Source organism: Strix aluco, chromosome Z (genome assembly GCF_031877795.1).
Source record: "Strix aluco isolate bStrAlu1 chromosome Z, bStrAlu1.hap1, whole genome shotgun sequence".
Classification (NCBI taxonomy): Eukaryota; Metazoa; Chordata; class Aves; order Strigiformes; family Strigidae; genus Strix; species Strix aluco.
Window position 1 is genome coordinate 69,838,651 of NC_133971.1, and position 26,646 is coordinate 69,865,296.

The 26,646-nt window shown below is 38.0% G+C and overlaps 2 protein-coding genes across 9 annotated transcripts in view; both read left to right on the forward strand.

Annotated features, from left to right (window-relative positions):
• SLC35D2 (solute carrier family 35 member D2) lies at window positions 1-23,029 on the forward strand. Of its 7 annotated transcripts, XR_012621801.1 has the most exons (14): window positions 125-227; window positions 2,502-2,535; window positions 3,735-3,897; window positions 4,140-4,226; window positions 6,916-6,983; window positions 9,015-9,086; window positions 10,963-11,031; window positions 12,066-12,168; window positions 13,548-13,640; window positions 16,087-16,154; window positions 16,900-16,978; window positions 18,345-18,427; window positions 19,045-19,214; window positions 22,204-23,029. XR_012621801.1 is itself a non-coding variant. In XM_074813582.1 (12 exons), exons 1-12 carry the CDS (start codon window positions 88-90, stop codon window positions 19,145-19,147), a joined length of 999 nt encoding a protein of 332 aa, XP_074669683.1. In that variant the 5' UTR covers window positions 1-87; the 3' UTR covers window positions 19,148-21,207. The 7 variants fall into 7 exon arrangements, 1 of the variants encoding a protein (XP_074669683.1); XR_012621796.1 differs by lacking the exon at window positions 3,735-3,897 and having other exon boundaries at window positions 1-227; XR_012621797.1 differs by lacking the exon at window positions 3,735-3,897 and having other exon boundaries at window positions 1-227; window positions 22,582-23,029.
• HSD17B3 (hydroxysteroid 17-beta dehydrogenase 3) overlaps window positions 22,574-26,646 on the forward strand; it is a 27,173-nt gene continuing 23,100 nt past the window's right edge. Inside the window, exons 1-2 of one of the 2 annotated variants that reach the window (XM_074813583.1) lie at window positions 22,574-22,630; window positions 26,253-26,299. In XM_074813583.1, coding sequence (XP_074669684.1) covers window position 22,630; window positions 26,253-26,299 — 48 coding nt within the window. In that variant the 5' untranslated portion in view covers window positions 22,574-22,629. Of the gene's footprint in view, window positions 22,631-23,937; window positions 24,146-26,252; window positions 26,300-26,646 lie in introns of those variants that run through there. The other variant, XM_074813584.1, reaches the window with a different exon arrangement.

Genomic DNA, 26,646 nt, shown 5'->3' on the forward strand with positions numbered 1-26,646 from the left:
CGGCCGCACTCGTGCAGGCCGCCGTAGGGCCTGGCCCGCCGCCGCCGCCGCCGCCGCCGCTCCTCGCAGCCGCCGCTCCTCGCCGCCATGAGCGCCGGGCAGGCCGCGGGGGAGGCGGCGGGCGCCGCTGCGCCCTCGGCGCTGCCCAGGGTGCTCTCAGCTCTCTTCTACGGGGCGTGCTCCTTCCTCATCGTGCTGGTCAACAAGGCCCTGCTCAGCGCCTACAGGTGAGGGCCGGCGGCGCGGGCCGGGCCGCAGGCCACGGCGGAGGTGGCGGCGGGGCCTGCCCCGGCTGTGTCCCGGCCCGGCCATCCCGCGGGCTGCCGGCGCTGCCGCTTTTCCCTGGCGAGGGCAGGTTGTACCCCGCTCCCGAGGCGGAGCGGGGCCGCATCGCCCGTCGGGGAAGCGTTTTCATTACCGTTGACATAACTCGGGGGGCGTTGGTGCAGCTCGGGTCTCGGGGCAATCCGCTGGTGCACCGGAGATGTCGGGGAGTGTGCTGAGACTCGGGTCGTTTTCTGCACTTTCAGACCCCATTTATGCCTAGTACGCACCACTTCCGCAACACCGCCTGACAGTGGAGTCCTTGGCAGGCATATTTTTGAAGTATGACAGTCTTTTCCTCGAAGGCTTTCTGTTATTCCCAGTGTCGAGCCCGGTGTCTTGCTGGTCAGACCAGATCAGACCCTTCAGGGAAATAGTTTGCCCCACTGTGCCTCCCGAAAAATCTTATCTTCCTGCAAGCACCTTTGTTTCCTGAGGGAGCTGAAAATGAAAAGTGAACGTCAGAAAAATCCCTTAATGATAAAAACACTGAAGAACTATGTCTTTGACTTGATGGGGCACCCTGTATGGAATTGTCGTCCTGTAGGTGTGATCTCACTGGTAATGTGCTTTACTTAAAAGGTTTTGCTCTGGTTTTGTTGGGTTTTAGCTCATGAACTAAAAACAGAAAAGGAAAAAAAAAACCAGAATGGAAGAAAAAAACTTAAAAGCAAAACTAGCTGTGCTTTTCAGTGCTCTTTGAACACATAACAGCTGTATATAGCATCTTCCAGAAATGATACATGAGGCAAGCTGAGATTTTGTTCCATAGTGGTTTTCATCATACAGTCTGCAGCTCCCTGGCATATGTCTAGCACATCCGCGAAAGATAGTCAAGGACAGCATGACCATCAGTAAGCCTAAATTTTGTACGAAGAGTTTACAGCATTGATGGAAATGTTTGGGGCTATGCAGATCAAAAATGCCTGGAGAAATCTGTGTCGTACAGATGAGTCTCCATATTTATGTGTGGTGTAGCTGTAAGTACAAACCAAAACACAGTTTAGGTGTTGCATAATTATAAATGGAAGTCCTGTTTCTTCTCCTCTTATCCTCTGCCCCCCCCCCCCCCCCCCCCCCCCCCCCCCCCCCCCCCCCCGTTTCCTGAAATCACTTTTGCTACTGGTGGTTCCTAACCCCTTATCTGTGTTAGGACTCCAGTATCCTTATGGCCTTCCAGATGCAGTTCAGAGTGTTTATTTCTTTTGCTAATACTCTGTTCCCATCCCAGTAGTGCTTGTTGGAGATGTACATTTCTTGCACACTAAGTTCCTGGAGGCTTCTGTAGATAAATAGCCACAACCTCAAGGCACTAATAACAGAAAATTACAAAGCTTGTTGAGAGTGTGGACCCTCCTTAGGCATTTGTTAGTGCAGATATGCACAGAGAATTAAATGGGTTTTATTTAGAGACCCTGGATACAGTTTTCTGTGTGACCATCCCTGACAGTGCAGTCCAGCAAAATGTGTGACTCTTCAGAGGCAGCAGGAACTGTCACATTCAGGGACCTAAGGCTTTTGGACAGAGAGGCTCCAGACACTGCTGCAATATGGCATAAAGCAGCCATCCATCATAAATAACTTATTTTTCTGTATTTCAATATGCATATGGAAAATTAGCAGTTACTGCCACACCTTTACTGGTTTTAACTTGAGGTAGATTTAGGGGAAAAAATGGAGGCACTCAGGCTCTTTGGATGTCCTGCTAAAGTTTCTGCTTTCTTAATGTTCAAGTATCCATCCTTTCAGCTAAAGCTAATTGAAGGGATATGGTAGGAATTTAGCTGTTTTAGCAGGCAGTATATGTTTCTACAACATTTACCTAGGTACTTTCTTTTCACAAAAACATATTGCTAGTGTGTTTGGGCTGTGGAGGTAAGCTTCCAAGTTTGCTCAAAAAGTAATGCATTATTAAGAGTTCTCCAAGTGTGTTACCTTCACTTACAAATATTCCCAAAACAATTAGCAGTTTAGAATTGATTGCTACATTATTTGGATGCAGCTTGTGTTTTGCCACAGAAATAAAATACTAGGACTCCAATAAGTGTAGCAGTTCCTGAGCTTTTCTGAAAGACAGGCCAGTCATCCACATGTTCAGTTGTTGACTATGGTGCTAAATTTAAACCCTTTTGTTTTTCCTTTCCTCAGTGTTAAATTTATCTGTTTATGTTTTTCAGCTTCCCATCACCAATGTTTCTTGGAATTGGACAGGTATGTTCACAAGTAAAGCATACTAAATGTACTCCTCATTTTGTAAGTTAAACTAATGGTAACATAGAGATATATTTTAGGGGGGGAAATCTGTTATACCACACTGCTTGTCTTCTAGATTAGATACACTGTAAGGATGAGTGATATGTTTTAGTGAGATCAAGGAAGTTTCAGCTTATGTCAAAACTATTGCCTGGGAAAAGTCATGTAAAGTACTGGAAATGCCATTTATTTCCCCTTGCAGAGTTCAGTAATTAAGAGATCTGGCCTTCAAAACTGTCAAGATTTGGTCTAGCAAGTGCATAGATCCTGTAAGAGTCCTTGAGCTTTTGTGGGTTATATGCAGAGATATCGCCCCTATTTGTAGACAAATATGTATTTCTTCATAAATCTCTCCCCCTGTTCCAATCAGTTTTCCAGTAGGACTACCACACAATTTTGGTTCTTTGTTGCTTTATTTGCCTGTGGGCAATTTGCAGTACTGCAGCAGAAATATGTTTTTTGTTATTTCTTGTTGTTAGTAGGTATCATAGTAAAATCAAAATTCAAATGTTTGTGTACATAATCTGTAAAGAATGTGTGATTGCGGAGAGATGGCTAGGAAAGATGGAGCCCTGAAGCAAGTGTTGTTTAGGCAAATACATTTAAAAGAGAGGATTTGCTTAAGCCAGGGTTACAAGCTAAGGGGTAGTGAGGAAGAGGTGAGAACAGGGTACTGCAAGTCTGACTTCTCTGCTGTTTGATGCTGAAGAGAGTAAAATGTCTTGTAAAGTCTTTGCTGTTTGAAAGGGAGAGAGAGTTTCACACATCCAGACTGCTCAAGAAAACACACATCACGTTTCAGTGGAAGCCAAAGACTAGAAAATGTGGCAACAATTCATGTTAAGGGCAATGATATGCTTTGTTTCTTTGCTGAACTTAAGACTCAATGGCATTTCCATTTTGTGCTGACTGATCCTTCCAAGATTTCCCTGAACACTTTGTAAAATGCATATAATCCTCATTTTAGTCTGTTTTAGTCTGCAGAACCCGACTCCAGCCCATACTCTAGATAGTCAATTATTGTATTTTTGTATAAGAAAAAACCCTAACATTTTTTTTCCTCCCTGGGGCCAGTGTTAACTCTTATGATGTGTGATTGCTCAGGTATTCTTCATTCTGTCCATATCTTTATTATTTCTTCTTCATGTTGTCAACAGACTGATTGGTGCACAACTCCTGTCTCGCATTATCAAAAAAGCTGTGAGAGTGATTCTGCAGACTAAACAGCACTCTGAGTGAAAACATCATGATTATTCTGGAATTGTGTCCTGTTCTATTTTCTCAGCTCCTTCTCAGCATGCGTTGTTTCACAGGGTGCTGGTAATTTTTTCAAGCTAGTAAAGCATATGCCTATACTGTGCTTTTAAATAAATAGCTGGCAAAATTGATAACAATAAAGTTATTCCAGTTTATTAATTGCGTGCTGTGCTGTTCTTTGAAAGAAATACATAATACCTAGCATTTGTCAAGTGCATATAAAGATTTTGTCTTTGAAGCAGTTCTTTCATTCATATATTACAATTTTGCTCTTACATAACTTCTCGTTTTTTCTTTTTGTTTAGATGGCAGCCACCATACTTATCTTGTATGTGTCAAAACTAAATAAGATTGTTCACTTCCCCGATTTTGACAAAAGTATACCTGTGAAGGTAAGGGTTACATAAGTCCTGATATTAATAGGAAAATGTTATCTCTTACAGTGGCATTCTTTCTTATGGAGACAAGATACAAAAGACAAACAGGAAAAGTTTGCATTTGTCAAATGTGATTATTTGTATCTTTGTTTCATTTAATATTGGATTTGATAATTTTATTTTCACTGCAATATTTTGGCCTTTTGTTTGCAGAGAAATGTGGTGCCAATTTGTTATGCAGTACGTGGGAAAGGGTGCTGTACGTTCATACAGCTGGATGAACTCTTTCAGATACCTGAAGTATTTTTCTGGATGTATACAGCTCCCTGTGGGGTCAGTGGGAGATCTGTGTTTAAGAAATAATTTTGATTACAACATGAAGGGAGAAAGGCTGCTTGGAAGTAGGACATGTGATAAAACAGTAGGAAAAGAATAGGTGATAGACCAAAAATGTAAACAACAGTTGACTAAAAGGGGCTGAAATAATGCCCACTGAAAACACTGTAGGTAGGGGCTAGCTGCAGCATACAGACCTTAAGTGTGTGTAGTCTAAAGAGACAGAACTGAGAAAATATGAGAGGAACTTTTATTATCTCAGATTGGGAACTAGGATTTGAAATGACTACAGCAGTGATCTTTGGACATGGATGCAAAAGTCTGCAATGTTGCTGGAGCTTTACCTTGATGCATAAGCCTTTGTATCTCTGACTTGTTGCAGGGTATTGGTCAGTGTTTGCTCAGAGATAGAGTTAGCTCCCAGCTCTGCTACAGGGCTCAGATATCATAGCTTTTCAGGCCAGCAACTTGGTTGCAGCATCTTGTCTTGCCATCAGTATGAGGTTTACTATGAATGTCTCACACCCATTGGTGAATGCTGTTTATTCTTAATGCATGTTGAAATCATTAGCATTTCTTCATATAAAAATCCAAAATATGAAAGAAGGTTTCTCAGGGGGTAGTTCTGAGTTCCACGTACAAACAACTTGTTGAGACCTCAAGAAGTTTCTTCTCTCCGCCTCTCGCACTCTCACTACTCTCCCTGTTTGCTGTTGCCTTCACTTTTAGTACAAAGGCATTAAAAAATACAGCACCCATTTTTTTTGGTCTAAATAATATCTATCCTTTGGAAGACTTTCCTGGATATGGTGGAAGCAGTCAGCGCTGCAGCATTCAGGACTTGCATATTGCTGTAGTGCTGGATTTGACTAGTCACAGTCAGCTGGATTGCTCATTGTTCATTTCTTTACTTTTCAAAGCACCCTTTGACCAGCTCTTTATCCTTTTGACAACTTTTCCTTTCATTGACTCTAAGATTGCTTTTCACTCCTGGACTGGTTTATGTCCTCAGTGCTTTCAGATAGAGTTTTAAACTAGCAAAGTGGTTATTTTAGTGACAAAGCTTTGGAGTTCTTCAACCTTTTAAGTAAATGTTTCACTGATCTCTGATGTTGTGCTGGATGTTGCAATTTTGTCTTTACAATAGATGAATTTCAGAGGAAAGAGAATGTAATGTCAGCTCTGTTTTTATTCTATGAATGAAATAAAACAAATTTTTCTAAATAAAAGAGAGAGCATTACAAAATTTTGCAAACTTATGTTGACAGGCTGAATATACTTACACTTCTGTTTGCTTTATAGTCCTATTTACTTTCACTGTTATTTTCACTTAAAAGCTAACTTTAGTTAACTTTTACTGCACAATTCTCCTCTCTCCTCTTTGCTGTAAAAGAAATGCAAAATTTTTAACATAGATAAGATGCAGCCCACTCCTCTGTATACTTTTTCAGCACACAGTGCTTTGAGAGGGCATAGCCTCCAACAAACACAATGTCTTCTGAAGCATGTATAAGCACAACAACAGCAGCTGTTACATGTTAGGATAGAGGATCTGTTTTGTCTTTCTGCCATTTCAGCTCCATTTGACTGATAGTGAATGGGACTAGATGTACACACCACCTTTGTCCCCATTGATTACTTTGGCTGGTTTTAATCTTCTGCAGTTTTTCTGTAGTGGGAGAGTTAATACCTTTGAACTGCAGCTGAATATTGTGTGGGGATCCCTGACTTCTTGTACGTTTTCTTAAGGCTCTGAAGTTCTGTTATTGTTTCTCTGTATTGTGTTAGGGCCCATATGTTTCTGTGCGAGTCAGTCTCATAATGCTAGAAGCTGGAAAAGGTAAAGGTAAAGTTTCATTACCTTTCATTTCTAGTATCTCACATAGCATAATTTGTTGGGTAGATCTAAAATGGTGTATCTTCCAGACATACTAGTATATGCGGAGTACCTGGAGAAGCACAGCATACATACAATTTATTCATTTTTTTATTGCATCTGTTCTCTTGCTTATTTAGCTACTGTTATTAATACTACTTTTACACCTAAAATTCAAATGTTAGAGTGGCTATTAATCTGAGGGTTATAGTAATTAAAATAAAACTGATTAACATTTACTCTAAATGGAGTCTGAGTCTCATTAGAGGTAGATTGCAACTCTTCTAATGAAATCAGTGAAGCTGGGGTCGTGAATGATCACATAAGTGGGAGCTTCAGATCAGTTTGCAGCATAGTTTTGTTTTTTTTTAAAAACCATCTTTCTTGCTAAAAATATATCTGATATTATAGTTATAAAATTCTATCAAGTAAAGTTTCTCAACAGTGCTTCAAAACATAATAATCTGAGTTGTGCTTTTAATTTTATCACAGTTGTTTCCTCTGCCTCTGATTTATGTTGGAAACCACATAAGTGGATTATCAAGTACCAGCAAACTCAGGTATAGTAAATGGAAATTATAAGTAGACTGCTTGGATTTTACCCTTTTGGGGGGGGGGTAAAAAATAAACACTAAAGAGCATTGCTTAGGGCCTTAAATGCATGTGATGTCTGTCTGTCTGTCTAAACCCCTGATACTGTTATGAAGTTCTTAGCCAAACATTTGATCTCTTTACAAGTTCTGTGATTCCTTATTTAAGGGGGGCTTAGCCAGGCCTGTACTGACAGAAAATCACAATACTCCACTGTGACAATGAAAGTGCTTTCACTTTCCCCTCACACCCAAGTGTCCAGCTTTTCCTGGGAGTCCTAACCAGAGAGTTTGAAAGCTGAAAGAAAGATATTTTTGAAGGAAGAAGAATAAAGGAAAGATTCGTGATGTCAGTGCAGGTTATTGCCAAGAGATAGAGAAGCTGCTGTGTAGTGGGGTGGTGGCCATGGCTTAGCCCTGCTGAGCGCCAAAAGCAGGTTGTGGGGAGATTGCTGAAGGGCTTGCTGGCTCCTCTGTGCCTGTAAGCATAGATCCATGAGAATTTCTTCCATGCTAGTGTTAAAAAGGTGTAAGTTACATAGAGGACCTGCTGCAGTAGATTGGATGACCAAATTTTCTGTGGAAGAGGAGTGCAGAAGCATGATGACTGCACCAGGATTGGAGGATACAGCACTACCATTGCGATGGTTTCTTGTATGTTATTACAGGTTCCTGAGGATTTGACAGTAAGCTAAACCAAAATGGAGAATTTTGCAGGTTTTCAGCATTTTGTAACTTTGAGACAGATGCTGGGAGAGAAAATATATTTCCTTTAATTTGGTTACATTTGGTTTTATTTATAGAATTAGTTTTCTCTGACTAGCAGCATTAGATGCCTGATTCTGCAACTCTTTGTTGTATGCATTCAGAAGTTGTTTCACTGAAGTGACTGTTCAGGCAGACATAAGGACTTTGGCAGTACTGTCCCTAGTAGCACTTGAGCCATTGTGAATATGGAAGTAGTTTCAATCCTATAAAAGTCTGATTTATGGGTTCTTCTTTTCCATATCCTTAAGTGTAATTTTAAAATAAAAAGTTCAGTAGGTTATTTTAAACATCAGTGCACGGGCTCCTCCTCCTGTGGCTGACATACCTCTTTTAGATTTACTGTTAATAAATAATTTTGGTAACAGAAAAGTAAGAATGGCTGCAGTGTTTCTACCATTAACATTTTGGTGTGTTGTGTTTTGTTACATTATGTGACATTTGTTTACATTATGGAATTTTCCACCTTGTTTGGGTTGTCAGTAAGGTATAGATGATCCTATGCATAACTTCAAAATGTCTGTTGTAAACTGATTAAACTGTGTGTTAGGATTTGTATAATTCATGAATGCAGTTGCTAATAGTTATCTTAAACAGAGGATTAATTGGTCCATATGGCCATGCTGTCAGACAGAAGTGTAATCTCAAATTAATCAAAAAAAAGGTTTCCAACTGCATTACTTGATGTAGACCAACAGTATGTTGTTCAAAAGTAACTGTTTGTTTGGTAGTTGCAGCTGGTCCCACCTTTCATGTTTCTTGTACTTTCTGTGATTTTTTTCTTGTGGATTTATTTTACTTTTTTTAAAGTACAACTTGTTTACTAAGTATGTTTGCTTTGTATTTTATTTCTGTTACATGTTTTTGGAGACAGGTTAATTATGTGTTCTCTAAGTTTAGAACAGAAATAATTTTTACCTACCCATGAATTCTGCAGAAAGAATTATTCCATAGGGAAAATAGCTTTTATATTCCATTTCACTGATGCAGAGGAACATTTTAGAAGGTAGCCAGTTGCATATCTGATTATTTTTCAAAGATTTGGTTGTCTAATCTGCCTGTAGTGTCAGACTGACTTTTTTTTAAATATGCCAGGTGGCTGGGAATTTGTTTTGGTTGCTTATTGCTGGACTAATGGTTTCATCTTCTGGTTACTAAAATTAGGTAAGAATTAGGACATAAAAATGCTGTTAATCTGACACTATGCCTGGATTTTATTTTTTTTTTTTTTGACAGTTTGCCGATGTTTACAGTGCTCAGGAAGTTTACCATTCCACTTACTTTACTGCTGGAAATCATCATACTTGGGTGATCATTTTTTTTTTTTTTTTTTCATTTAAAATACCTTTATTTTAGATCATATCAAATGGATTACTTGTGACATCTCATCAGAATATTGAATGAGTGCTTTTTACTGACAAATAGAGAAAAGCAAAGAAAGTGGTTTTATGTAGCTTTTTTTGAAGACATAGATACCTGCATTTTAGTGAATACAGGAAAAAAAAATCAGCTTGCTTTCATTTATACAGCTCATTGTCTTGCCTGTTGCACAGGGATAAGGTAAGCAGAGCACAACTCACTTTTAGCGGTTATGGTTTGTGTCTCATCTCGGAGGCCCCTAAACTGCAAACTGCTTCAAACAGGGAGATCCGTATGTCCAAAACAGTGATGATAGTATGTCAGTCTGCTTGTGTAGAGTAGTTTTCTGGGTCAAGTCCAAAACCATACCAGTTTAATGAAGCAAAATGGTATCTACCAGTGTGCTGTCAGATCAGAAAACTCCGTAATTATAGATACCTCTGCTATTTTTAATGAGAAATTAAGAAGTGTATGCTATTGCAGCTTGGGATCACTAGTTTCAGTTGTACTATCTTGGAAGAGCAGGAATATAAATACATCATACTTTGTCACTGTCATAGTTCCATCCAGATAGCTTGTGCTTGCTTGAGGTGAGGTCATAAGGGGAAAAGCTGAACCTAGGCAACATGAGAGTGATGATCAGGGGAAAAGCTTTTCAGAAAAGCTCCAAGTAGACTGTCATCTCTTTTCAGATGAAGCAGCAGTTGATCAATGTGATTCACATTTGGGGATGCTCCAGGATTATTTTCTCGTTGTAAGTTCTCACAGGGAAAGCAGAACTTGCTGTCTTCTTCTGTTTGCCTGAGGACTCCCACAAGCAAGTGAGGAAATTGTGAGTTAGGTTGTCATCAGTTCTCAGCTAGACTACAGCAATATGGTGTATGAGTGCAAGCAACATCCTAACCTAAGGGAAGTTTAAGAGCAAAACACTGTATTTGTACAGACTGCTGCAGTGTATTTCCTCAGGGCTGGAAATGAAAGGACTCTAGAGAATTTATGCTGGCTTACCTCAGGATTTGAAAAGCAGTCAAGGTCTGGGTTGTTACTGTTGAGAGTCATAATCAAAGCCTAACATATCTAGAGACTACATACAGCTTTGTTGTTGGGACAGTGGTCCACAGCTGTGCTCCTTTGACACACAAGATTCCTCCAAGAGTATTGTATATTTCTCACAGGCCATCTCAGAGGTGGGGAGAATACTAGGGGAATGTCTGAAAGGCACATTGCTGTATGGTGCAAAAATAAGTACTTAAGGTATTTCTAAGTAAAGTAATACAGGTATAAGAAACAGAATAGTTTTATGGTATGCTTTTCCCTACTCCGTCGAGTGCTGGTGTAGGTGTAGTGAAGAATATGGTAAACTTCCATGCTTTCCCCTTCATGTACAATGTTTCAATTTGACTTCAGACTAAGTATCAATTTGAAAAATAACCAAGCTAGTGTGCTATAGGGCATCTTCCCCAAGAAAGGTGAGATGAAAAAATGCATTGGATTACTGGAATACACTGAAATGTGTCCATTATGAATACCAATACCCAGTAAATTACAGTTTGTTTCAGAGCTGTTACCTTAAACCTTTAATCTTTGCTTTAAAGATTATCTAGTAGCAGACTGCTCACAATGCTTTTTCAATCTCGGTTCTCAGGGCCAAGGTCTGACAGCGTGGCACATGGTGAATCACATGGCTTCTGTAAGGTTATCGAGACTGTGCCCTCCTGTTAAATGTTCTGTGATTGCTAATTGCTTTGAAACTTCTCAGGCAGACAGCCATTTAATCTCCTCTACAAATAATGAAAATGTGAACTGTCTTAATTTTTGTCTACAGGAAACGATACCCACTGAGTATTATAGTCAGCGTATTTGCCATCATTCTTGGGGCTTTCATAGCAGCTGGGTAAGGTTTTCATTTGTTATATGAAGTCATGATGTGAGAGGAGGGACAACAGGAAGATTTTTTCCTTGTTAAGTGCCAAGTAAACCTAAGTTGAGATGAGTTACTCTGGGTTGTTGATTTGGAAAATCTCTCTACTGACATCATTGGGAGTTACATAAATACAAAGGGAAGAATTTAACTCCAGCTGGAAGTATTTGGGTGGTTCTTTTTCCCACTCCTAAGTTTTCCATGTTTATAGGATCATAAGTGAAGCAAGCTAAAACTGTGTGAGGAATGCTGCTTTTATTTCATAGTATCAGTGTGTTTTAATCTTAGAAAAATATGCTCTTGTTCTGGACAGAAAGACTGACTTTTTGGTTGTCAAATATTGTTTTGAGGTAGGCAATGTCTGTTTCTTTAATCACTTTAAACAAGTTCAAATGTGAGATGAAGTTCACAAAGCACTTTTATGCTGGTCCCTTCTGTTTTCTTTCTGTTTGAATATTCCTTTACTTAACTGGAAATGTAATGTTATTTTTTGTTTCTTGACTTTGCTATGCATGAAGGTAAATAATTTCCATGTAATGTGACTCAGATAGAGCCATGTCCTATTAAATTAATTGCCCTGTATCCATAAGGTAACTAGTCAAAACAGAAAGGATGACAATATGTCTGGTCTGACTATAAAACACAAGTAGTCAGACTATTTCCTAGATACTTTTTGTGTAAAAAGAAATAGATAAGTATACTCAGTAATAATTGGACAGGTTGTCAGGATTGAGACAGATGGAATTTTTCAAAGAATGAAAACTGAACGTTTCCTGCCACTTCCGCACTGAGTACTGGGAACTCTCTGATGACTTATTTGTGATGGTCCTGTGACTCGAGAAATATAAGGTAATTCGACTTGCAGAGAAGACTTAAAGCAAAACCTATGACTTGCTGGAATTCTCAGGATTTGCATTTCCTCGTTTATGTTATTTCTCTAGGTAAACAAGGTAATGCAGTGCATTGTATACTGTTTGCTTATTTACAATATTATATTTCTTTCTCAGGTCTGATCTGTCTTTTAATCTGGAGGGCTACACCTTTGTGTTGCTAAATGATATCTTCACAGCTGCAAATGGAGTTTACACAAAGCAGAAAATCGATCCAAAGGTAATTGTGGGGTGATTGTTTAATTTAACATTATGACAGTATGGTAACAGTGTATTACTTACTATATGACTTTATGAACATACAGTTATGAGCTGTTCAATAGTTTCATTTGCTTTCATAATTCAGTTGATATATACGTCATTAATACAGAACAGCCTGGGAAAAACTTGTTATTAGTATCTCAGGCTAGTTTAGATAAACAGTGTATTTTATTTTCTCCCAAGTCTTTTAGGCAGAGGTTGTAGTGGCTTTAAAATGTTCCTTTTGGCTAAAAAATAAAATAAATCCAAACTAAAAGCAAATTGTTTCCCTGTAAACTTGATGTATATATCTAAGAAAGATAACTTTTTGACTAGAAACAGATTTTAAGTGAGGTTTATGTAAAATAAACTTGTGGGTAGGAACAGAGACCTGTCCAGTTTGAGTTAATAATCACAACTGATGTATTTTTTGTATATCTAAAAGCAAGTCTACAGCAAACCCAGTCACGGCAAAGAATTAGGTGATACCTTGATACATTATACTTTATGTAAACATTGAGCAGGCTGCTCGTCAAATACAGTGCCATGAAAACATAACCAAGCCATAGCAAAGAACAGTCTTGGAGATGCTGGATAGAGGTTTTGTCACTGACTTTTGTGGTTCAGTCTGTACAGCGGAAATATATATCTTTTAATAATCTTAGGAGTCACATAAAATCCAGACTCTGTATTTTTCTTTATAAGCAGCACTTAACAATCTCACAGTTTTCTGCAAAATAACGTTTTCATTTTAAAGCAAGAGATAAGATGGAGAGCTTTGCTAAGTAGCATGGCTGAATCTGGAGGAAGGGAAGGCTGCTTTTTCATTCCCCTAATCTGCCTTTGTGTCAAGCAAGTTAACCAACAGGATATATGGCATCCCTCAAGTTGCTTGAAGTTACATCAGTTACCAGTGATTAAAGATGCTCCATCTAGGAGTCAGACTTCATTAATTTTCCTATTATGCTGGCCCTAAGGAGCCATCCTGCTATATGCTTTTGTGGTTGATTTACAGTAGATGGAATGCGTAATCCCTTGGCCAGGCAGAGACTTATGTGGAGTCTTAACACAAAGCAGTTCTGGAACGGTGCCTTGGGAAGTTTCTAACTAGCTGGTGTTTTATAGAAACTGTTCAAGGTGTAGTAGAGCAGTAATATTCTGCTGAACATACAGACAAAGTGACTTAAGTGGAAACTCAGCTCAGTACTAAACACTGAATCTAGCAATCTCAAGTTTGTATTTTAAATTGAAATGTATTATATTTTGTCTGCTCATTGACAATAATGTCAGAAGGATTGCCAGGGTAGTATTTAGTAATTTTAGCCCAAATGGCTAGTAATTCCATTTCATTTTTCACAGGAGTTGGGAAAATACGGTGTGCTTTTCTATAATGCTTGTTTCATGGTGGTTCCAACAGTAATTCTTAGCTTTTCTACTGGAGACTTTCAGCAGGTAAGGAGCAATATTGCATATCTCAGACTGGTAACGGTGTTTCACTAGGTTTTTTCAGTTGTGGGTAGGGTGGGTTTTTATGTTTGATTTTAAAGAGATACTTTCTAGTTAGTGACTAGTATTTGAAATATGTGACTTGGGCTTGCCTTTTACAGGTAAGAACTTGTAATTATTCACTCTAAGGAGAAGCCATGATATGATATGATATATGATATGATATGATATCCCTTATATGAATCTTTGTTTAAGAACTAGTGTGTGAGTGGGGACTCTCGACTAGAGCAATTGGTTGAGACTCCAGCTGCAGTGTATGATTTGCCACATGCTCTAAAATGAGATTGCAAATACCAAAACCAGACAATTTCTAGTCCTTCTCTCATTCTGATGCACATAACAGATTCCTGTTCCATCTCAGTCTAGTTTAGTGACCTACATTCTACATTCTCGTAGAACAACAGCATGACTCTCCATAGGTAATCATAGTACAATATAATACCGTAGTCAGTATGTCCTGGCATGTAAAGTATCAAACCAGGAGGTTTGTGTTTTTCTGGCTCCCTCACAGACTTGCTGAGTTGCCTTTTTCTTACCAGTAAAATGAGTCTAGACATTCATATTCCTTTTTGGAAATGTTTGAGATTTGCCATTGAAAATTGTTACAGAGCTTGGGGGTGTCATAAATCATTCCAGTGTCCTTTGTTGTGTGTTGTTGTGCTGTGAACTCACATGATTTTGTCATTGTGTTCTTAGAAGTCTGCTTTAAGCGGAAAAATTGCCATTCCCTGAAAATGATGGATTTAGATCTGCTCTGAGTGTGAAATCTCTTCTTGTGGTGTCAGTTCACCATGACCTTGTGCCAGTTTAGGAGAATGCAGCTGATGCCCATCTTGTCAGATGTAGTGGGAGCCAAGTTTGTATGTAAGGTTTCAACTGCCTCAACTTCCCAGCAGACAGGGCTGGAGGCATTTTGGGAGAACGGAACAGGGAAGTTTACCTTGTTGCTAGGTTTATTGCATTGGAAAAGTAGAGTGTGTTTTGCTCACATGTTGATTTGGCACAAACAATTTAATGCCCAATTACCTGAAAAGAATAAATAAATATCAGAGAAATGCATAGTGCCTATTGTGCATACACAGTGGCCTGGTCACTTAATATTAAAAGTCCCATTAAATTATGTGGATAACTAGTGTCAGTGTGATGCACAGAGATTAAATCAGAGAAAAGAGGGAGAAAATGGAAAAATATTGATGAAAAGTCAACAAAACGTTGTAGATAACACCTGTATTTAGCAGATTTTTGGGTCATGGAGGTTGGCTTGCTTTTACCCTGGCAGAGCTTTTTGCCTTGATCCATTACAGACAATGCACAGCATGTATCTTTTGCCAGTCAAAATATCAGTACAGAGTCCATGTGATAGAGAGATTGCTGCTTCTCCTCTAGCTAGTTCTGGAATGGTAGCTACCACATCTCATAGAGACTGCAGTTTGTGAGTGTCCCAGTTATTCACTTCTCCTTCACCAGTTGGCTGACTAGGAGGACAGCAAAACATGATGCGGTGGAAGAGAAAGGAACCACCAGAATGTCCTTCTGTAATACTTTGCAATTTGTTGTAACACCAGCACAATTCTAGCAGGGCAGAGCTGCCCGAGATCCCTCTAATCTGTTACATCAGGTGGTGGAGGCTCAGCTTGCCACAGCTCAGCATGGACTAACAGCTTTTATCCTATTCCTCCTCAGGGGTATGTTCAGCCTTTCCTGAGTTTTGTGCTGATACAGGTAGCTTTAAACTAACCAGATTAAAATGAGGCATATCCTGGAGTTACAGAGATGAAAAGAATCTGTGACATCTTTCTTAGTGACTGTTGTGTGTCACTGTGTGTTTGTTTGCTGCATATCACTAAGGATCAGACTTCAAAGTCGTGATTTAGCCTTTTCATTGACCTTCATTGGTGAGAGACCTTAGTAATGCTTATTTAATCTACTTCTGAGCTCAAAAATGCAGGCTTGGACCTTGAAAGCTGTTCATGAATGAATCTATAGTATGAAATAGATTGCAAGGAGATTATTTATTTATTTGTTTATTCTCTCTGTCTCATATCAACACTACTGTATAATATTAATCACAGTGTTGGTATCTATGAAAAAATAGAAAAACACAAATTCTCTGTATTGTATTTACATTCATTGCTTGCGGCGTGCAGTTTTATATCTACACTGCTGTACATGTTACAAGAATGTGTCTAGGTATCATTGGTGCTGTCATCCTGTTGTCTCTGAAGTTAAATGCATCAACTGTTTCCAGTACTAATACAAATGTTTTGTAATTATAATATGAATCAAATGTATTTTGAGATTTTGCACATTTTCATATTAGCTATATTTTATATGTGTTTACAGTTGATTATATAGCACATAATTCTCACTCTCTCTTATTTTCTTTTAATAGGCAACACATTTCCAGCACTGGACAAATTTTTTATTTGTCTTTCAATTTATTCTTTCCTGCTTGTTGGGGTAAGGACACAGGGCAATCAAGTAAGAAGTTTTAATGATAGTGTTTCAAATTGCAAATCTGAGATGTAAGACTCACCAATAAGTTATGTTAAAATTAAAAGAAAATATATTTTTCCCTAGGCTTCTGTCTTGTTTTTTAATTATTTCTAATAGTGTAAACAGCCATTTCAGTACTATCTGTGTTGTTGACCTTGCAGCACAGTGGACAACAACATGAGATTCAGTTTTTTACTTTCTGTACTTAGTATCTCTCTGATGGATTATCTAACTTCTTATTTGCAGTTAATAGAATGTAAGCCCTTTAGAACAGGAATTGTTTCAGTGTGTTTGTTCTTTAAAGTACCTGTAAGAGTGTGGGAGACTCAAAAGTAATGAAACAATGCTGTGTTCCTGTTCGACCTGCAGAGTCAAAGGAAGAATAGAAAAATGAATTGGATCCTGTTCTGCTCTTTCACACATCACCAACCAAGGGGTAACTTCAAATACTGACATTTAAGAAGCACAGAGAACAGGGATGACTCTGCTAGAGCTCAAGCAGCACATTTTAATGTGTATTTTGAGTACTCTGTATATGCACATCATTAACTTAAAATACAGATCCACAGAATCTTTTTTTTTTAGGGTGTGGAGCAGGTGGGATTGAAGATCCCAGCAAAATAGTGATCCAGAAAATGTTGAATGTTTCAGTGTTGCTAAACTTCTGAGCACCCTGGGAGGAATTTATAAAATTTTCTCCTTTATTTAGGTTTCTATTGATGTATTCTACTGTCCTATGCAGCCATTACAATTCCGCGCTCACAACAACAGTAGTTGGTGCCATCAAGGTGGGTTACGGAGCAGAAGAGGGAGATGAGAATGCTCAAATAGACAGGGAAGAGCGTTGACTCAGCAGTGATCCTGATTATGTTTTGAGCTGGACACTCAAAATGAGGGCTAATAGTGAGACACTACTTTTGCGAAACAAGGTCACACCACAAAGTGACCTAGTTTTCTTCCATTGAAGCTCAGGTATACTCTAGAAAGCAATGTGAGTATTGTTTTATTTTTCTGCAAGATAAACTTGAACCACTTTAATTAAAAGATGTACATTTAACCACATTTCATTAGGTACTGTCACCTGGAAGAGTTTTAGCAAAATATAAAACTCGTGCAGTTGTGGGCCAAACAACTATCAGAATCCAAACTAGCTTAGACTAGGAATAACAGGCCTCAAGGTGCTCCCTTGCATGGGTGATTAAGAAAAACAATAGCTCCAGCATAGCAAAATTTGCAAAAGGAAGATGGTAATTCTCTTTCTGCAGTTGTTTTTTTTTTTGAAAGCTGTCAAGATTAATCTAGTAGTTTTCATTCTGTGGCCCTGAAAGCGTTCTTCTAAATTTTATATGTCTGCATTGAACCATTGAGATAGAGCAACACTATTTCTATTTTCCGAGCAATAGTAATCTTTGAGACATTTTGAACAGCTTTAAAATTGAGAAGCACTTTATGATGCAGTAGTCCCCAGTAGAAGCTGATAGAAATTATGTCATTGTCCAGGCTAGCTGCTAAAACATTTGAAACCAACAAAGTGTTGGTAAAATGATCACACAGTTCTATAGCTTTCCTTCTGTCTATAGGGGACCATCTTCCCAAAACTTAATGGGGGCGACGTGAGAGGTAGAATCTTTCACATTAAACTATGCTGCCTTGAACTTGAGCCAAGTGCTTTCAATGCACATTTAGTTGGCAAAGTAAGGAGGTAACCCTTTTAAAGCAATAATAAAGAGCTTTTATTGTAACTTTAAAGCATACTTTTTATGCTTGAGAAGCCAAAACCTGCTTTTAAGAAATGGGATTTGAAAAGAGCCTTCCCAAGATTAAAAAGAAGTAAATTTTCAGAAGGTGGCCATAGTTTCATTTTACCTAATATCAAATAGCTGGGTTTTTTTAATCTTTTTTTTTTTTTTTTCCCCAGGAAGTCATTCTCCATGCATTGCGTGCATTTAGAAAACATACTGATTTTAAGATTTTATTTTGCTGTTACATTACCCATAAGTCTGACATCCTGTGAAACTAGTTCAAATACTGATTTTAGAGTGGCCAGCAACAGAATATAGCTATTTCCTTCAAACAGTAAATTAATTGATATAGTTTACATTCTTGGAGATGAAAACTGACCTCAGTAAATGCATGGCTTTTGTTTCCTTTCAGAATATATCTATCGCTTACATTGGAATGTTGATTGGTGGAGATTATATATTCTCTGTGTTAAACTTTATAGGGCTAAATATTTGGTGAGTGGAACTTGAATAACCTTTATTTGTTAAAGCTGAAAATTTTTCAGTGAGATAAAGTTTTATGTTCTGTTTGATTTCTCCCACTTGGGTGATGCAGTTTTGAAACTACTGGCCTGAGGAAGCACAGCCTCAGAATGTAAAGTTCATGACAAATAGTTATGTCTTTTCCTGTCTGTTTTAGATATTGAATCTTACTGTGGTAGGTTCTTAACTATGGAAACATGCCTGCAGTTTTATTATGTGGGATTGAGTTCATTCTTTTTTTATGAGCAGCAGTTCTGAGCTGTGAGGATTGCAAATAAAAGCCAAGTGGTGAGGGAAGTGAGAACACTGACTGAGTTGTGCCCATTGAATATGAGTTATAACTTGTCAGTTGTTAGTTTTTGTGCTTGGATGAATTGTTCCGTCCATTTGTATGAATCTGTTGGAGTAACTGCTAATTGATCTTTGTCTGCTCAGGGCTAGTTTCTCAGATGGCTTATATAGCTCTGAGGCACTCCTAATTTATGGTAGCTGGCATTCTTTAATCCTTTGGAAGGCTAGGTAATTACCTGTAAAATGGTATATACAACATCAGGTATCTCTGACACCTCTGTTCATTCTCTTTTCTTTAGTATGGTGGGAGGACTGAGATACTCGTTTTTAACATTAAGAGGAAGCAGCAAGCCTGTGCAACCTGGAGATGAAGAGAATGCACTTCCTGTGTCAAAGAGTTAGCCAAAATGCCTGCCTTGAAAGAGACTGAAGATACAAGTTTGTTCATCATTGCTGAGAACCTAAATAAGTATGTGCTGGAACATATTTGGAACAAGAAGAAAAATCTACCTCAGTTGCCACAGATGTGCACACAATTCATTGGTTCAGAAATATTCTAGCTCACCATGTTCTTCACATGTGGACAAGTTTAATTTTAGCTTTTTTTTTAAACCATGAGCTAATTTATAGGAAGGAATGCCATGAGCAAATCTCAAGTGGTAAATTTCTTCATTTACCTGTACTTCGGTGCTGTTTGTACTCAACAAGATCTTTGAGTTCTGTTTCAGTGTCTGCTAGTAGTCTCTGAGGCAAAACTCCCTGTAAAGATCATGAGGCTTGAGTCACCATTGCCTTATGCCAGCCATATGCAATCTTTGATATCAGGGAAGAGATAAAAGTTGCTAGGGATTCAGAATGATTTCATGTATGCATTTGCTCTTGTGTAACGTAGAACGTATGGGGCAAAGAGGGGATGTGGCCCCAGATTGTTCCTTGTGTAAGTGTTGACTAAAGAATTCAGAATATGGCCTGGTGTGTTTGGTATACATTGTGGACATTCTCTCAGGCTTTTCATCATCCTCAATAACATCATGGTGTTCTGCTGCAATTGTCACTGTTGTTATAAGCGAACCCTCATAATTTTGCTGCAGGGTCAATGAGAGAAGGAAATTCAGAGAGGATTTTTTAAAAAGATTTTTTTGTGTGTGAGCCAGTACCAAACAGGTGATTAGGAGAGACAGCAAAGGAAAATCTACTTTTGTTGAGGTGCATTAATCTTTTTATATCACAGTCCCCTCCTCTGATGTTTTGTCTATAACTACCTTTTAATGCTGCAGAGGTGTGATGCTACTATGTACAAACTGCAAGAGGGGAAACTGATTGACATGGAAGACTAACTTGTTTTTAAATTAAGAGAAAGGTTCAGTGTCCTATTATGTCTTATATGTGCAGTGAAAGCTTATCTGGTACTGGTTCACGCTTAAAATTCAGAGCAAGGAATCATAACAAGCCCAGGGGGTTGCTACAGTGGGCAAGACCTGTCCAGTGGTTAAAAAAAAGGGTCTAGAATGTGGTGGTCTGAGTTATCGTCTGAGACTATAATGGCACCACTCTGTATCTTTATTTCCTTCTCTGAAAATACAGTTGATAGTGCTTACCTGTGTCTCTGAGAATATAGCGTTAATCTTTGAAAACACAGTAGAAGCATTGTACAGTGCTGGAAGGCAGCAGAGTAATGAATCTTGCTGAAGTTCTCAATTCCCTTCAAGCATGAGCCAAGATTTTTTAAAATAATCAAATCAAAATAAGATTTTGGAAGACCTTGACATGGAACCAGGGTAGTCTAGTGATTTGTTTGATTCTTGCTTGAATTAAAATACAGCTAAATCTGAAAAGCATTACTCTGTGTGTAACACATGAATGACCAGACTGGATTAGATCTAAGAAACATGTGAGTAGCTCACACCATAAGCTTCAGAGGATGACTAGGCTGCCCACTGCCTGCATAGATTTGAATGGCAGGAGGAGGAGTGGCTGCAAAGATTAGAAGTGGAATTTAAGGGCACAGTCAAAGTGGAAACAGAAATTTGAGCTGTCCAGTTTCTCACAGCTGGCTAAGAGATGTGACTTTTATTTTCTACATGTTGAAGAGCTGGGGAGGGAAAGGGTTGCTGCATATGTTTTAGAGAGATCTTCTGTTTTTTTTAAAGATTATACTTAAAAAGCTTTCAATATTTTTGAGTGTGTTTTTCTATAGGACTCCTTTTTCTCCAGATCATCTCTACCTCCAGAATCCCAATTATTGAACCTCAGCTCTCTGCAGTGGGACAAGATGTTGGAGGGTTTTCATTAATTATGAAAAGATTATGAGAGCCATTTGATTGCAGTACTGGTTGACACACAATGGCACCTGCTAAATAAGATGTAGTTCCCACAAAGGAACAGCTACTGTATGCATTTAATTCATTAATATTTTGCTGTACCTTTTATAAATAAAGAGAGACAGATTACAGTTTTAACAAATTTTTTGGGTTTTGTGTGGATGGACATATAAAATGCTTTCAAGCATACATGGATAGCACCAATACTTGCTTTCTACACAATCAACTGCTATAGTGTACTTGAAATAGTTTCATTAGTTCATTGTGCACCGTAGTTGAAGTGAATTTTATTCATTGTTCATGTTACGTTTTTGAAGTGCTTCAGACTTAGACTTCTTACATAAAATAGCGAGTTTATGAATACAGTCTTTACCTAAAACACTCAGTCTTTATGATAGTATTAGAGTCATTTAAAAAATAAATTTAGAAATAAAAAGAAGTAGGCACTATCTGGAAGAACTTGCGAGTGCTTGCATCCTTTCACAAAACAACTCTGCTTCAGTCAGTTACTATTTTCTTCTGTATCTGTGAAGCTAATATTGATTCCAGTAAATTTGCTGGTTGAAACTGGGAATATGGGCTCAACCAGGCACAACCATCATGTTAGAATTTAGATAATTACGGAAATGGCTATTTTGTTCAGAACCTCAGTAATTGTGTCTTTCAATTAATAAGGTAGGAATTTAAAACAGATTTCTCTTAGGATTCATCTGTAGATCATCCTGACCTTACTTTTCTACAGATTTCATATCAGCTTAATGAAATATTAAAACAGTTGTAAAACTAGAGGACTTACTTGCTGTGTGAAGCTTAATTTTCTTTCTTTTGCAAAAATGGTAAAACTGGTTAGAGAAAACATTAGTTTTCAGAATACATATTTAAAATAATTAGTACATGGGCTAATTTTAAATACTGGACTGACTTCTGGAAGTCACATTCCCTCACAGAAGTGTCTTGCAGTTACACGCTGCTAGCTACAAAATGATTCTCAGAAGTCAGTCCAATATTTCTAAAACTTTTTAAGTTCTACAGGTGGCAAGGTGTATTTACAAGGGAGTATACAAAGAAACTTCAAAACAGTAACTGGACTGGAAAGAAATATTGTACATTAATCTGTTCATACTCTTAATTTTACAGGGATTGCTTGGCAGTGGACTAGCGAGAAGTACAGTGGTCACCCAAAGAAGCTTTCTACCCATGCAGTGTGTAAAGTTCTCGCAGTGATTCCCTTGAAAGTCAGAGAAGCAATACCTCAGGAAAAAAAAAATAGACTGGGCAGGATGAACAATTCACATTCATAAGAATTTATTATTTTTTCTCTCAGTATCCTGGCCTGATTTACAGATATTAGGCCCATGAAGTACTGCAGGCATATCTCGGACTCATTTCCAGCCTCTGGAAAAGAAAATGTCAAAGTATCATGGGCAGAGCTGGAAGTGCAAAAGAGCTATGGAAGTTTGTGTTTTGACTCCATCATCAAACAGAAGTGATTTTTTTTTTTTTTTTCATTTAAAGGAGGTATTCACAGTGCAACTTGTTCAAATTTAAAAGTATTCCTTGAATAGTGAGTAATTCTTTGGGGAATTTGTGATTACAAACATTTTTGGAAATGTAATATTCAGACCTTTTTTGACTGGTCTTACAGGGTAAAACAAGTGAAATTTTAAGAGAGCTTATGTGTGAGGAAACTGGGTTGTTAAGCTAAGATGGTAATGATTTTTATATCTTGTTACAGGTAAGTTAGTGTTACATTTCTTGTGATTCAGACATCTTTATTCTGTAATGCATCTGCATATTGTGGTTTTCTGGCTGAAGGTGTCTAATGTCAATATGTCAATGACGACAAGACATGCTGTTCTTCAGTTGGAGATTTCTGGGTGTCAGAGGTTTAGAGATGACTCGAGTTAAAAGTGGAAGAATATCATTAAAGTATATAGACAAATTTTATTTTACCTTATCCTAAGTGCACATGTGAGCATCAGTGTTTCTCTTCTCCAGTTTAAACTGATCTTTGAAAAATGGATAATGTTTCAAGTTACCACTACAAAGAAGAGTAAAGGTTGCTTCTGTGTCTTCCCTGAGAAATTCCATATGGTAACTTTTTAAATTTTTTTAATCACTTGAAGTCTGAATTTCATCAATTTCACCTCTGTCTTGCAGTGAGATACTGTTCTTGTAAGCATGTTTTCCCCTTAAGGTTTTGATACATGTCCTCAATTTTTAGTACTAGTTCAAACATACTTTGCTCAGAAAAGCTGAAAGTCCTATTCCCTTGTTAATAGATTACTATACTTGTTCATGCCATAATTGCACCATTTGTAAAATGGGCATAATGATACTAAACTCTTTCTGGAAAGCTCTGTGAAAAGTTATATAATACTGCTTTCTCTGTATAGAAAGAATTAGGTTGTCTTTAGCAATCTTTTATTATTTTGTCTTTGAATTGGTAGATAAATCTATTTTTCTGCTTTCAGTGTGAACTTGCCCTGGAAATATTTGGGCTAGAGTTTAACTCTTTGCTGTAAGAAGTAGTGCTGATGTGTGTTATCCCCAAGGTTTGAAGTATTCTTGCAGGGTTTTGGTTTAGACCCATCTTTAGTCTCTATAAATCCTGTACAATGACAATAATTTTTTTTTTTCTTTTTGTCCTTGGGTAGTTTCCAGAAAAGGAGTGAAACCTTTCCTCTAAAGCAAGCATCAGAAATCAGTTTAATTTGGATTTTTTCAGTCGTTTACAAATCTGGGTGTAATGTAGAGAAGTTATTCTAATCTAAGCCCCGGACATTCCATGGGAGAAGAAAATCACGTGATTTGATTAGACTTCTCATTTCTCTGCCAGTGCTCAGAGACTAGCAGCGTGCTGGAAAGAGGCATTTCCCGGGGTGAGAGCGACTAATTCATGCTAGCTCACTGCCTTTGCTCGCCATGGAAGTGTTCCAGCATCAGCTACTCACTCTTCTTGGGGGTCTGATCTGTTTCTGCATTCTGGTAAAATGCATCAGATTTATGAAATATATTTTCCCACGTATCTGGAATACTTTGCCTCAGACTTTCTTTCGGTCGCTGGGAGAATGGGCAGGTAAAGGAAACTTCTTCACCTTCTTCTTGTAACTGAGTGGTGGCTTGTTACATTACTGATCAGGAATGGTTTTCCTTGCATTTCCTTACCCTGTCCCTTCAGAACAAAACACAGTTTCCACTAGGTGTGGTTTGCTTAATTAACTTTTGTTTTCTCTAGTAACTTTGGGTTTATGAGCCTGAAGGTTTTGTGTACTTGGAGAGAACAGAAAAATAGTCAAAACTGGTAACAGCTCACACACCTGGTGTGTAGATGTGAATTCTCTCCCAATTTCTACTTCTGTTTTTTTTTCTCTACTGCAAATAGTTTAGTTTTAATAGCATTGCCTATACCCTCAGTTTCCTGATATGTGAAGCAAATAGTTTATGTCTGGCATATGTTTTTCACTTTTCAAAGCAACTTTTCTTTGTTCCCAGTGATTTTGCTTCAGTGTGTTTTTTCCACATTGGTGACCTATCCTTATTGGTATCGTTAACAAGCCAAATCTACTCTAGCCTAAAAACTTCAAAGGCTGCAACTTGGCAGTACTTTTTAAAAGATACTACACATTCTCATAAAATAACAGATATGTTTAATAAACACCACCTTCTTCCTACTGATCATTGATGTTTTTCTTAAGGTTGTTAAATTATCAGTATGAGGCAAGAATGAACAGATAAGACATTTTCTGAGTTCCTGAGCTACAGATTGATGGTTGCATCTTGTTAAGAAGTGACCCAAACAGTATGCTTGTGGTTCTTTCCTTTCCCCTGCATTAGAGACTTGATGTGACTGGGTTGAATACATCTTTAATAAGCACATCTCACAGTGGATTAATAAGAAATTAAATCCACCTCTGTGAAGAAGACCTGCCTGAATACTAGCTGCCTCTCAAGCAATATGTATGTCTTGTTTTGATTTAAGTGAGACAAGGACCCCTGTTCTGTGTGTGAGGTGAGGAGCAGCATATATAACTTTCTGTGTAAAATCCTTATTTCCACTGAAGGTTGGGAGACTTGTTTCCTTTAGTGGACCCTTTATGTTCTGTCCTTTTTATAAACATAAAGTCTTCTGGGCCCAGTAAAATTCATAGGGCTTGGGTGATTTGTTGTATTGTGTGGCACATGAGATCTTGAGAATAATGAAAATTAAAAGTTGACAGGTGGAAGCTTGTTTCCCAACAGACTCTTGCTTTTTATCTGCAGATCTGCTAGAAAGCTAAGGATCCACTGCTGCTTCATTGAGAGGTCTCTTTCTCTGTGAAATGAGAGAGAAATTGCTCTTCTGTTGGCAACAAACCTAACCATCCAAAATCATCTTGCTTCCCCAGTGTCTCTCGCAATTTAGAAGTCCTTAATCCACATTTTTTTGAGATTGACTAATTTTCTATTTTCCTCTGAAACTTAGGTGTTTTACCTTGGAATTGCTTTGGTGTTTTCCTACTTTATTTCTTCTTTATGTCTAAGGTGATAGATTTTCCTTCTGTAATTTCTCTGTGGTATTTGTGTAACATTTAAAGTTCAAGGTGCTTTAAAAATGCCAAAGTTTGTCTACTTTCCCAGTAACACTATATCCAAAGGTAAACTGAGTAGTACAGCTCTGAAGGAAGAGCATTTTATAGATGGTGGTAAGTTTGCTGTGATGTTTACAGACAGATTTCTTGTGTGAGAAAGTGTTATATCAGCTTCAGTTACCAGTTAGTCCTTATCTGCTACCATTCTGCCACCAGCGTGTAAGTGTAAAATTTGCAAAGCAGAACTTGTAAAAATATGTATATAGAAGAAAATTCTATCACCTCTTAGGCAGTTGACTTGTTGCTGAGGCAATTGTTGTTTAGGCAATTGACTTGTTGCTTGTTGTTGACCGCATTGAAATTGAGAGTAGTAACTACCTACTGCATCAGATAGGTTACTGTGGGGAGGGATTTGCTTTGAAGACAAAAAGTGCTGAATGAAATAACAAAAAGATGAAAAGGTCACAAGGAGATAAATTTTTAAAAAGATTGATTCTGTGCTTCAGTAGAAGCATTTATGTTGCAGTGTTCAAACACAGATTAAAGAACTGAAGAAAGAAAAAACTAAAGCAGAGCTCCAAATGTAATCTTTATTCTTCTTTTTACTTTCTCCAGTGGTCACAGGAGCAGGAGATGGGCTTGGAAAAGCATATTCCTTTGAGGTAAGATAGATTATTTACCCTTGTTTATTTTAACAAAATAGCAATTGCTACCCCTTCATTAGTCTCTGCAAATTAGTAAAATTATTCTAGGATTCAAAGCCACTGTGACAAACATGGTGTTAATCCTTCTCCCTTGTATGTGCAGAGTAGCATTAATCGAGTTCTGAAAGGTAACTGGTGCTGCATTTCAGAAGAAAGTCATTCATGCCTCAATGGTCTTGTCAGACCAAGGAAATAAAATGAGTAATCCAAAAGATTTTGCATTGTCTGTCCAGGGTAGGAAGTCTCCTGAATTGTCCTTTTTTTCCCAGTTCTGCAGCTAATCTGCTTTTTGACTGTCAGTGGGG

Bases quoted from the DNA above. Each gene is read 5' to 3' on its own strand.
- SLC35D2 (XM_074813582.1), top strand. From the start codon at position 88: ATGAGCGCCGGGCAGGCCGCGGGGGAGGCGGCGGGCGCCGCTGCGCCC. The intron at 12,169-13,547 runs GTAATTGTGGGG...CATTTTTCACAG, and splicing joins AGCAGAAAATCGATCCAAAG to GAGTTGGGAAAATACGGTGT. The intron at 16,979-18,344 runs GTGGGTTACGGA...GTTTCCTTTCAG, and splicing joins CAGTAGTTGGTGCCATCAAG to AATATATCTATCGCTTACAT.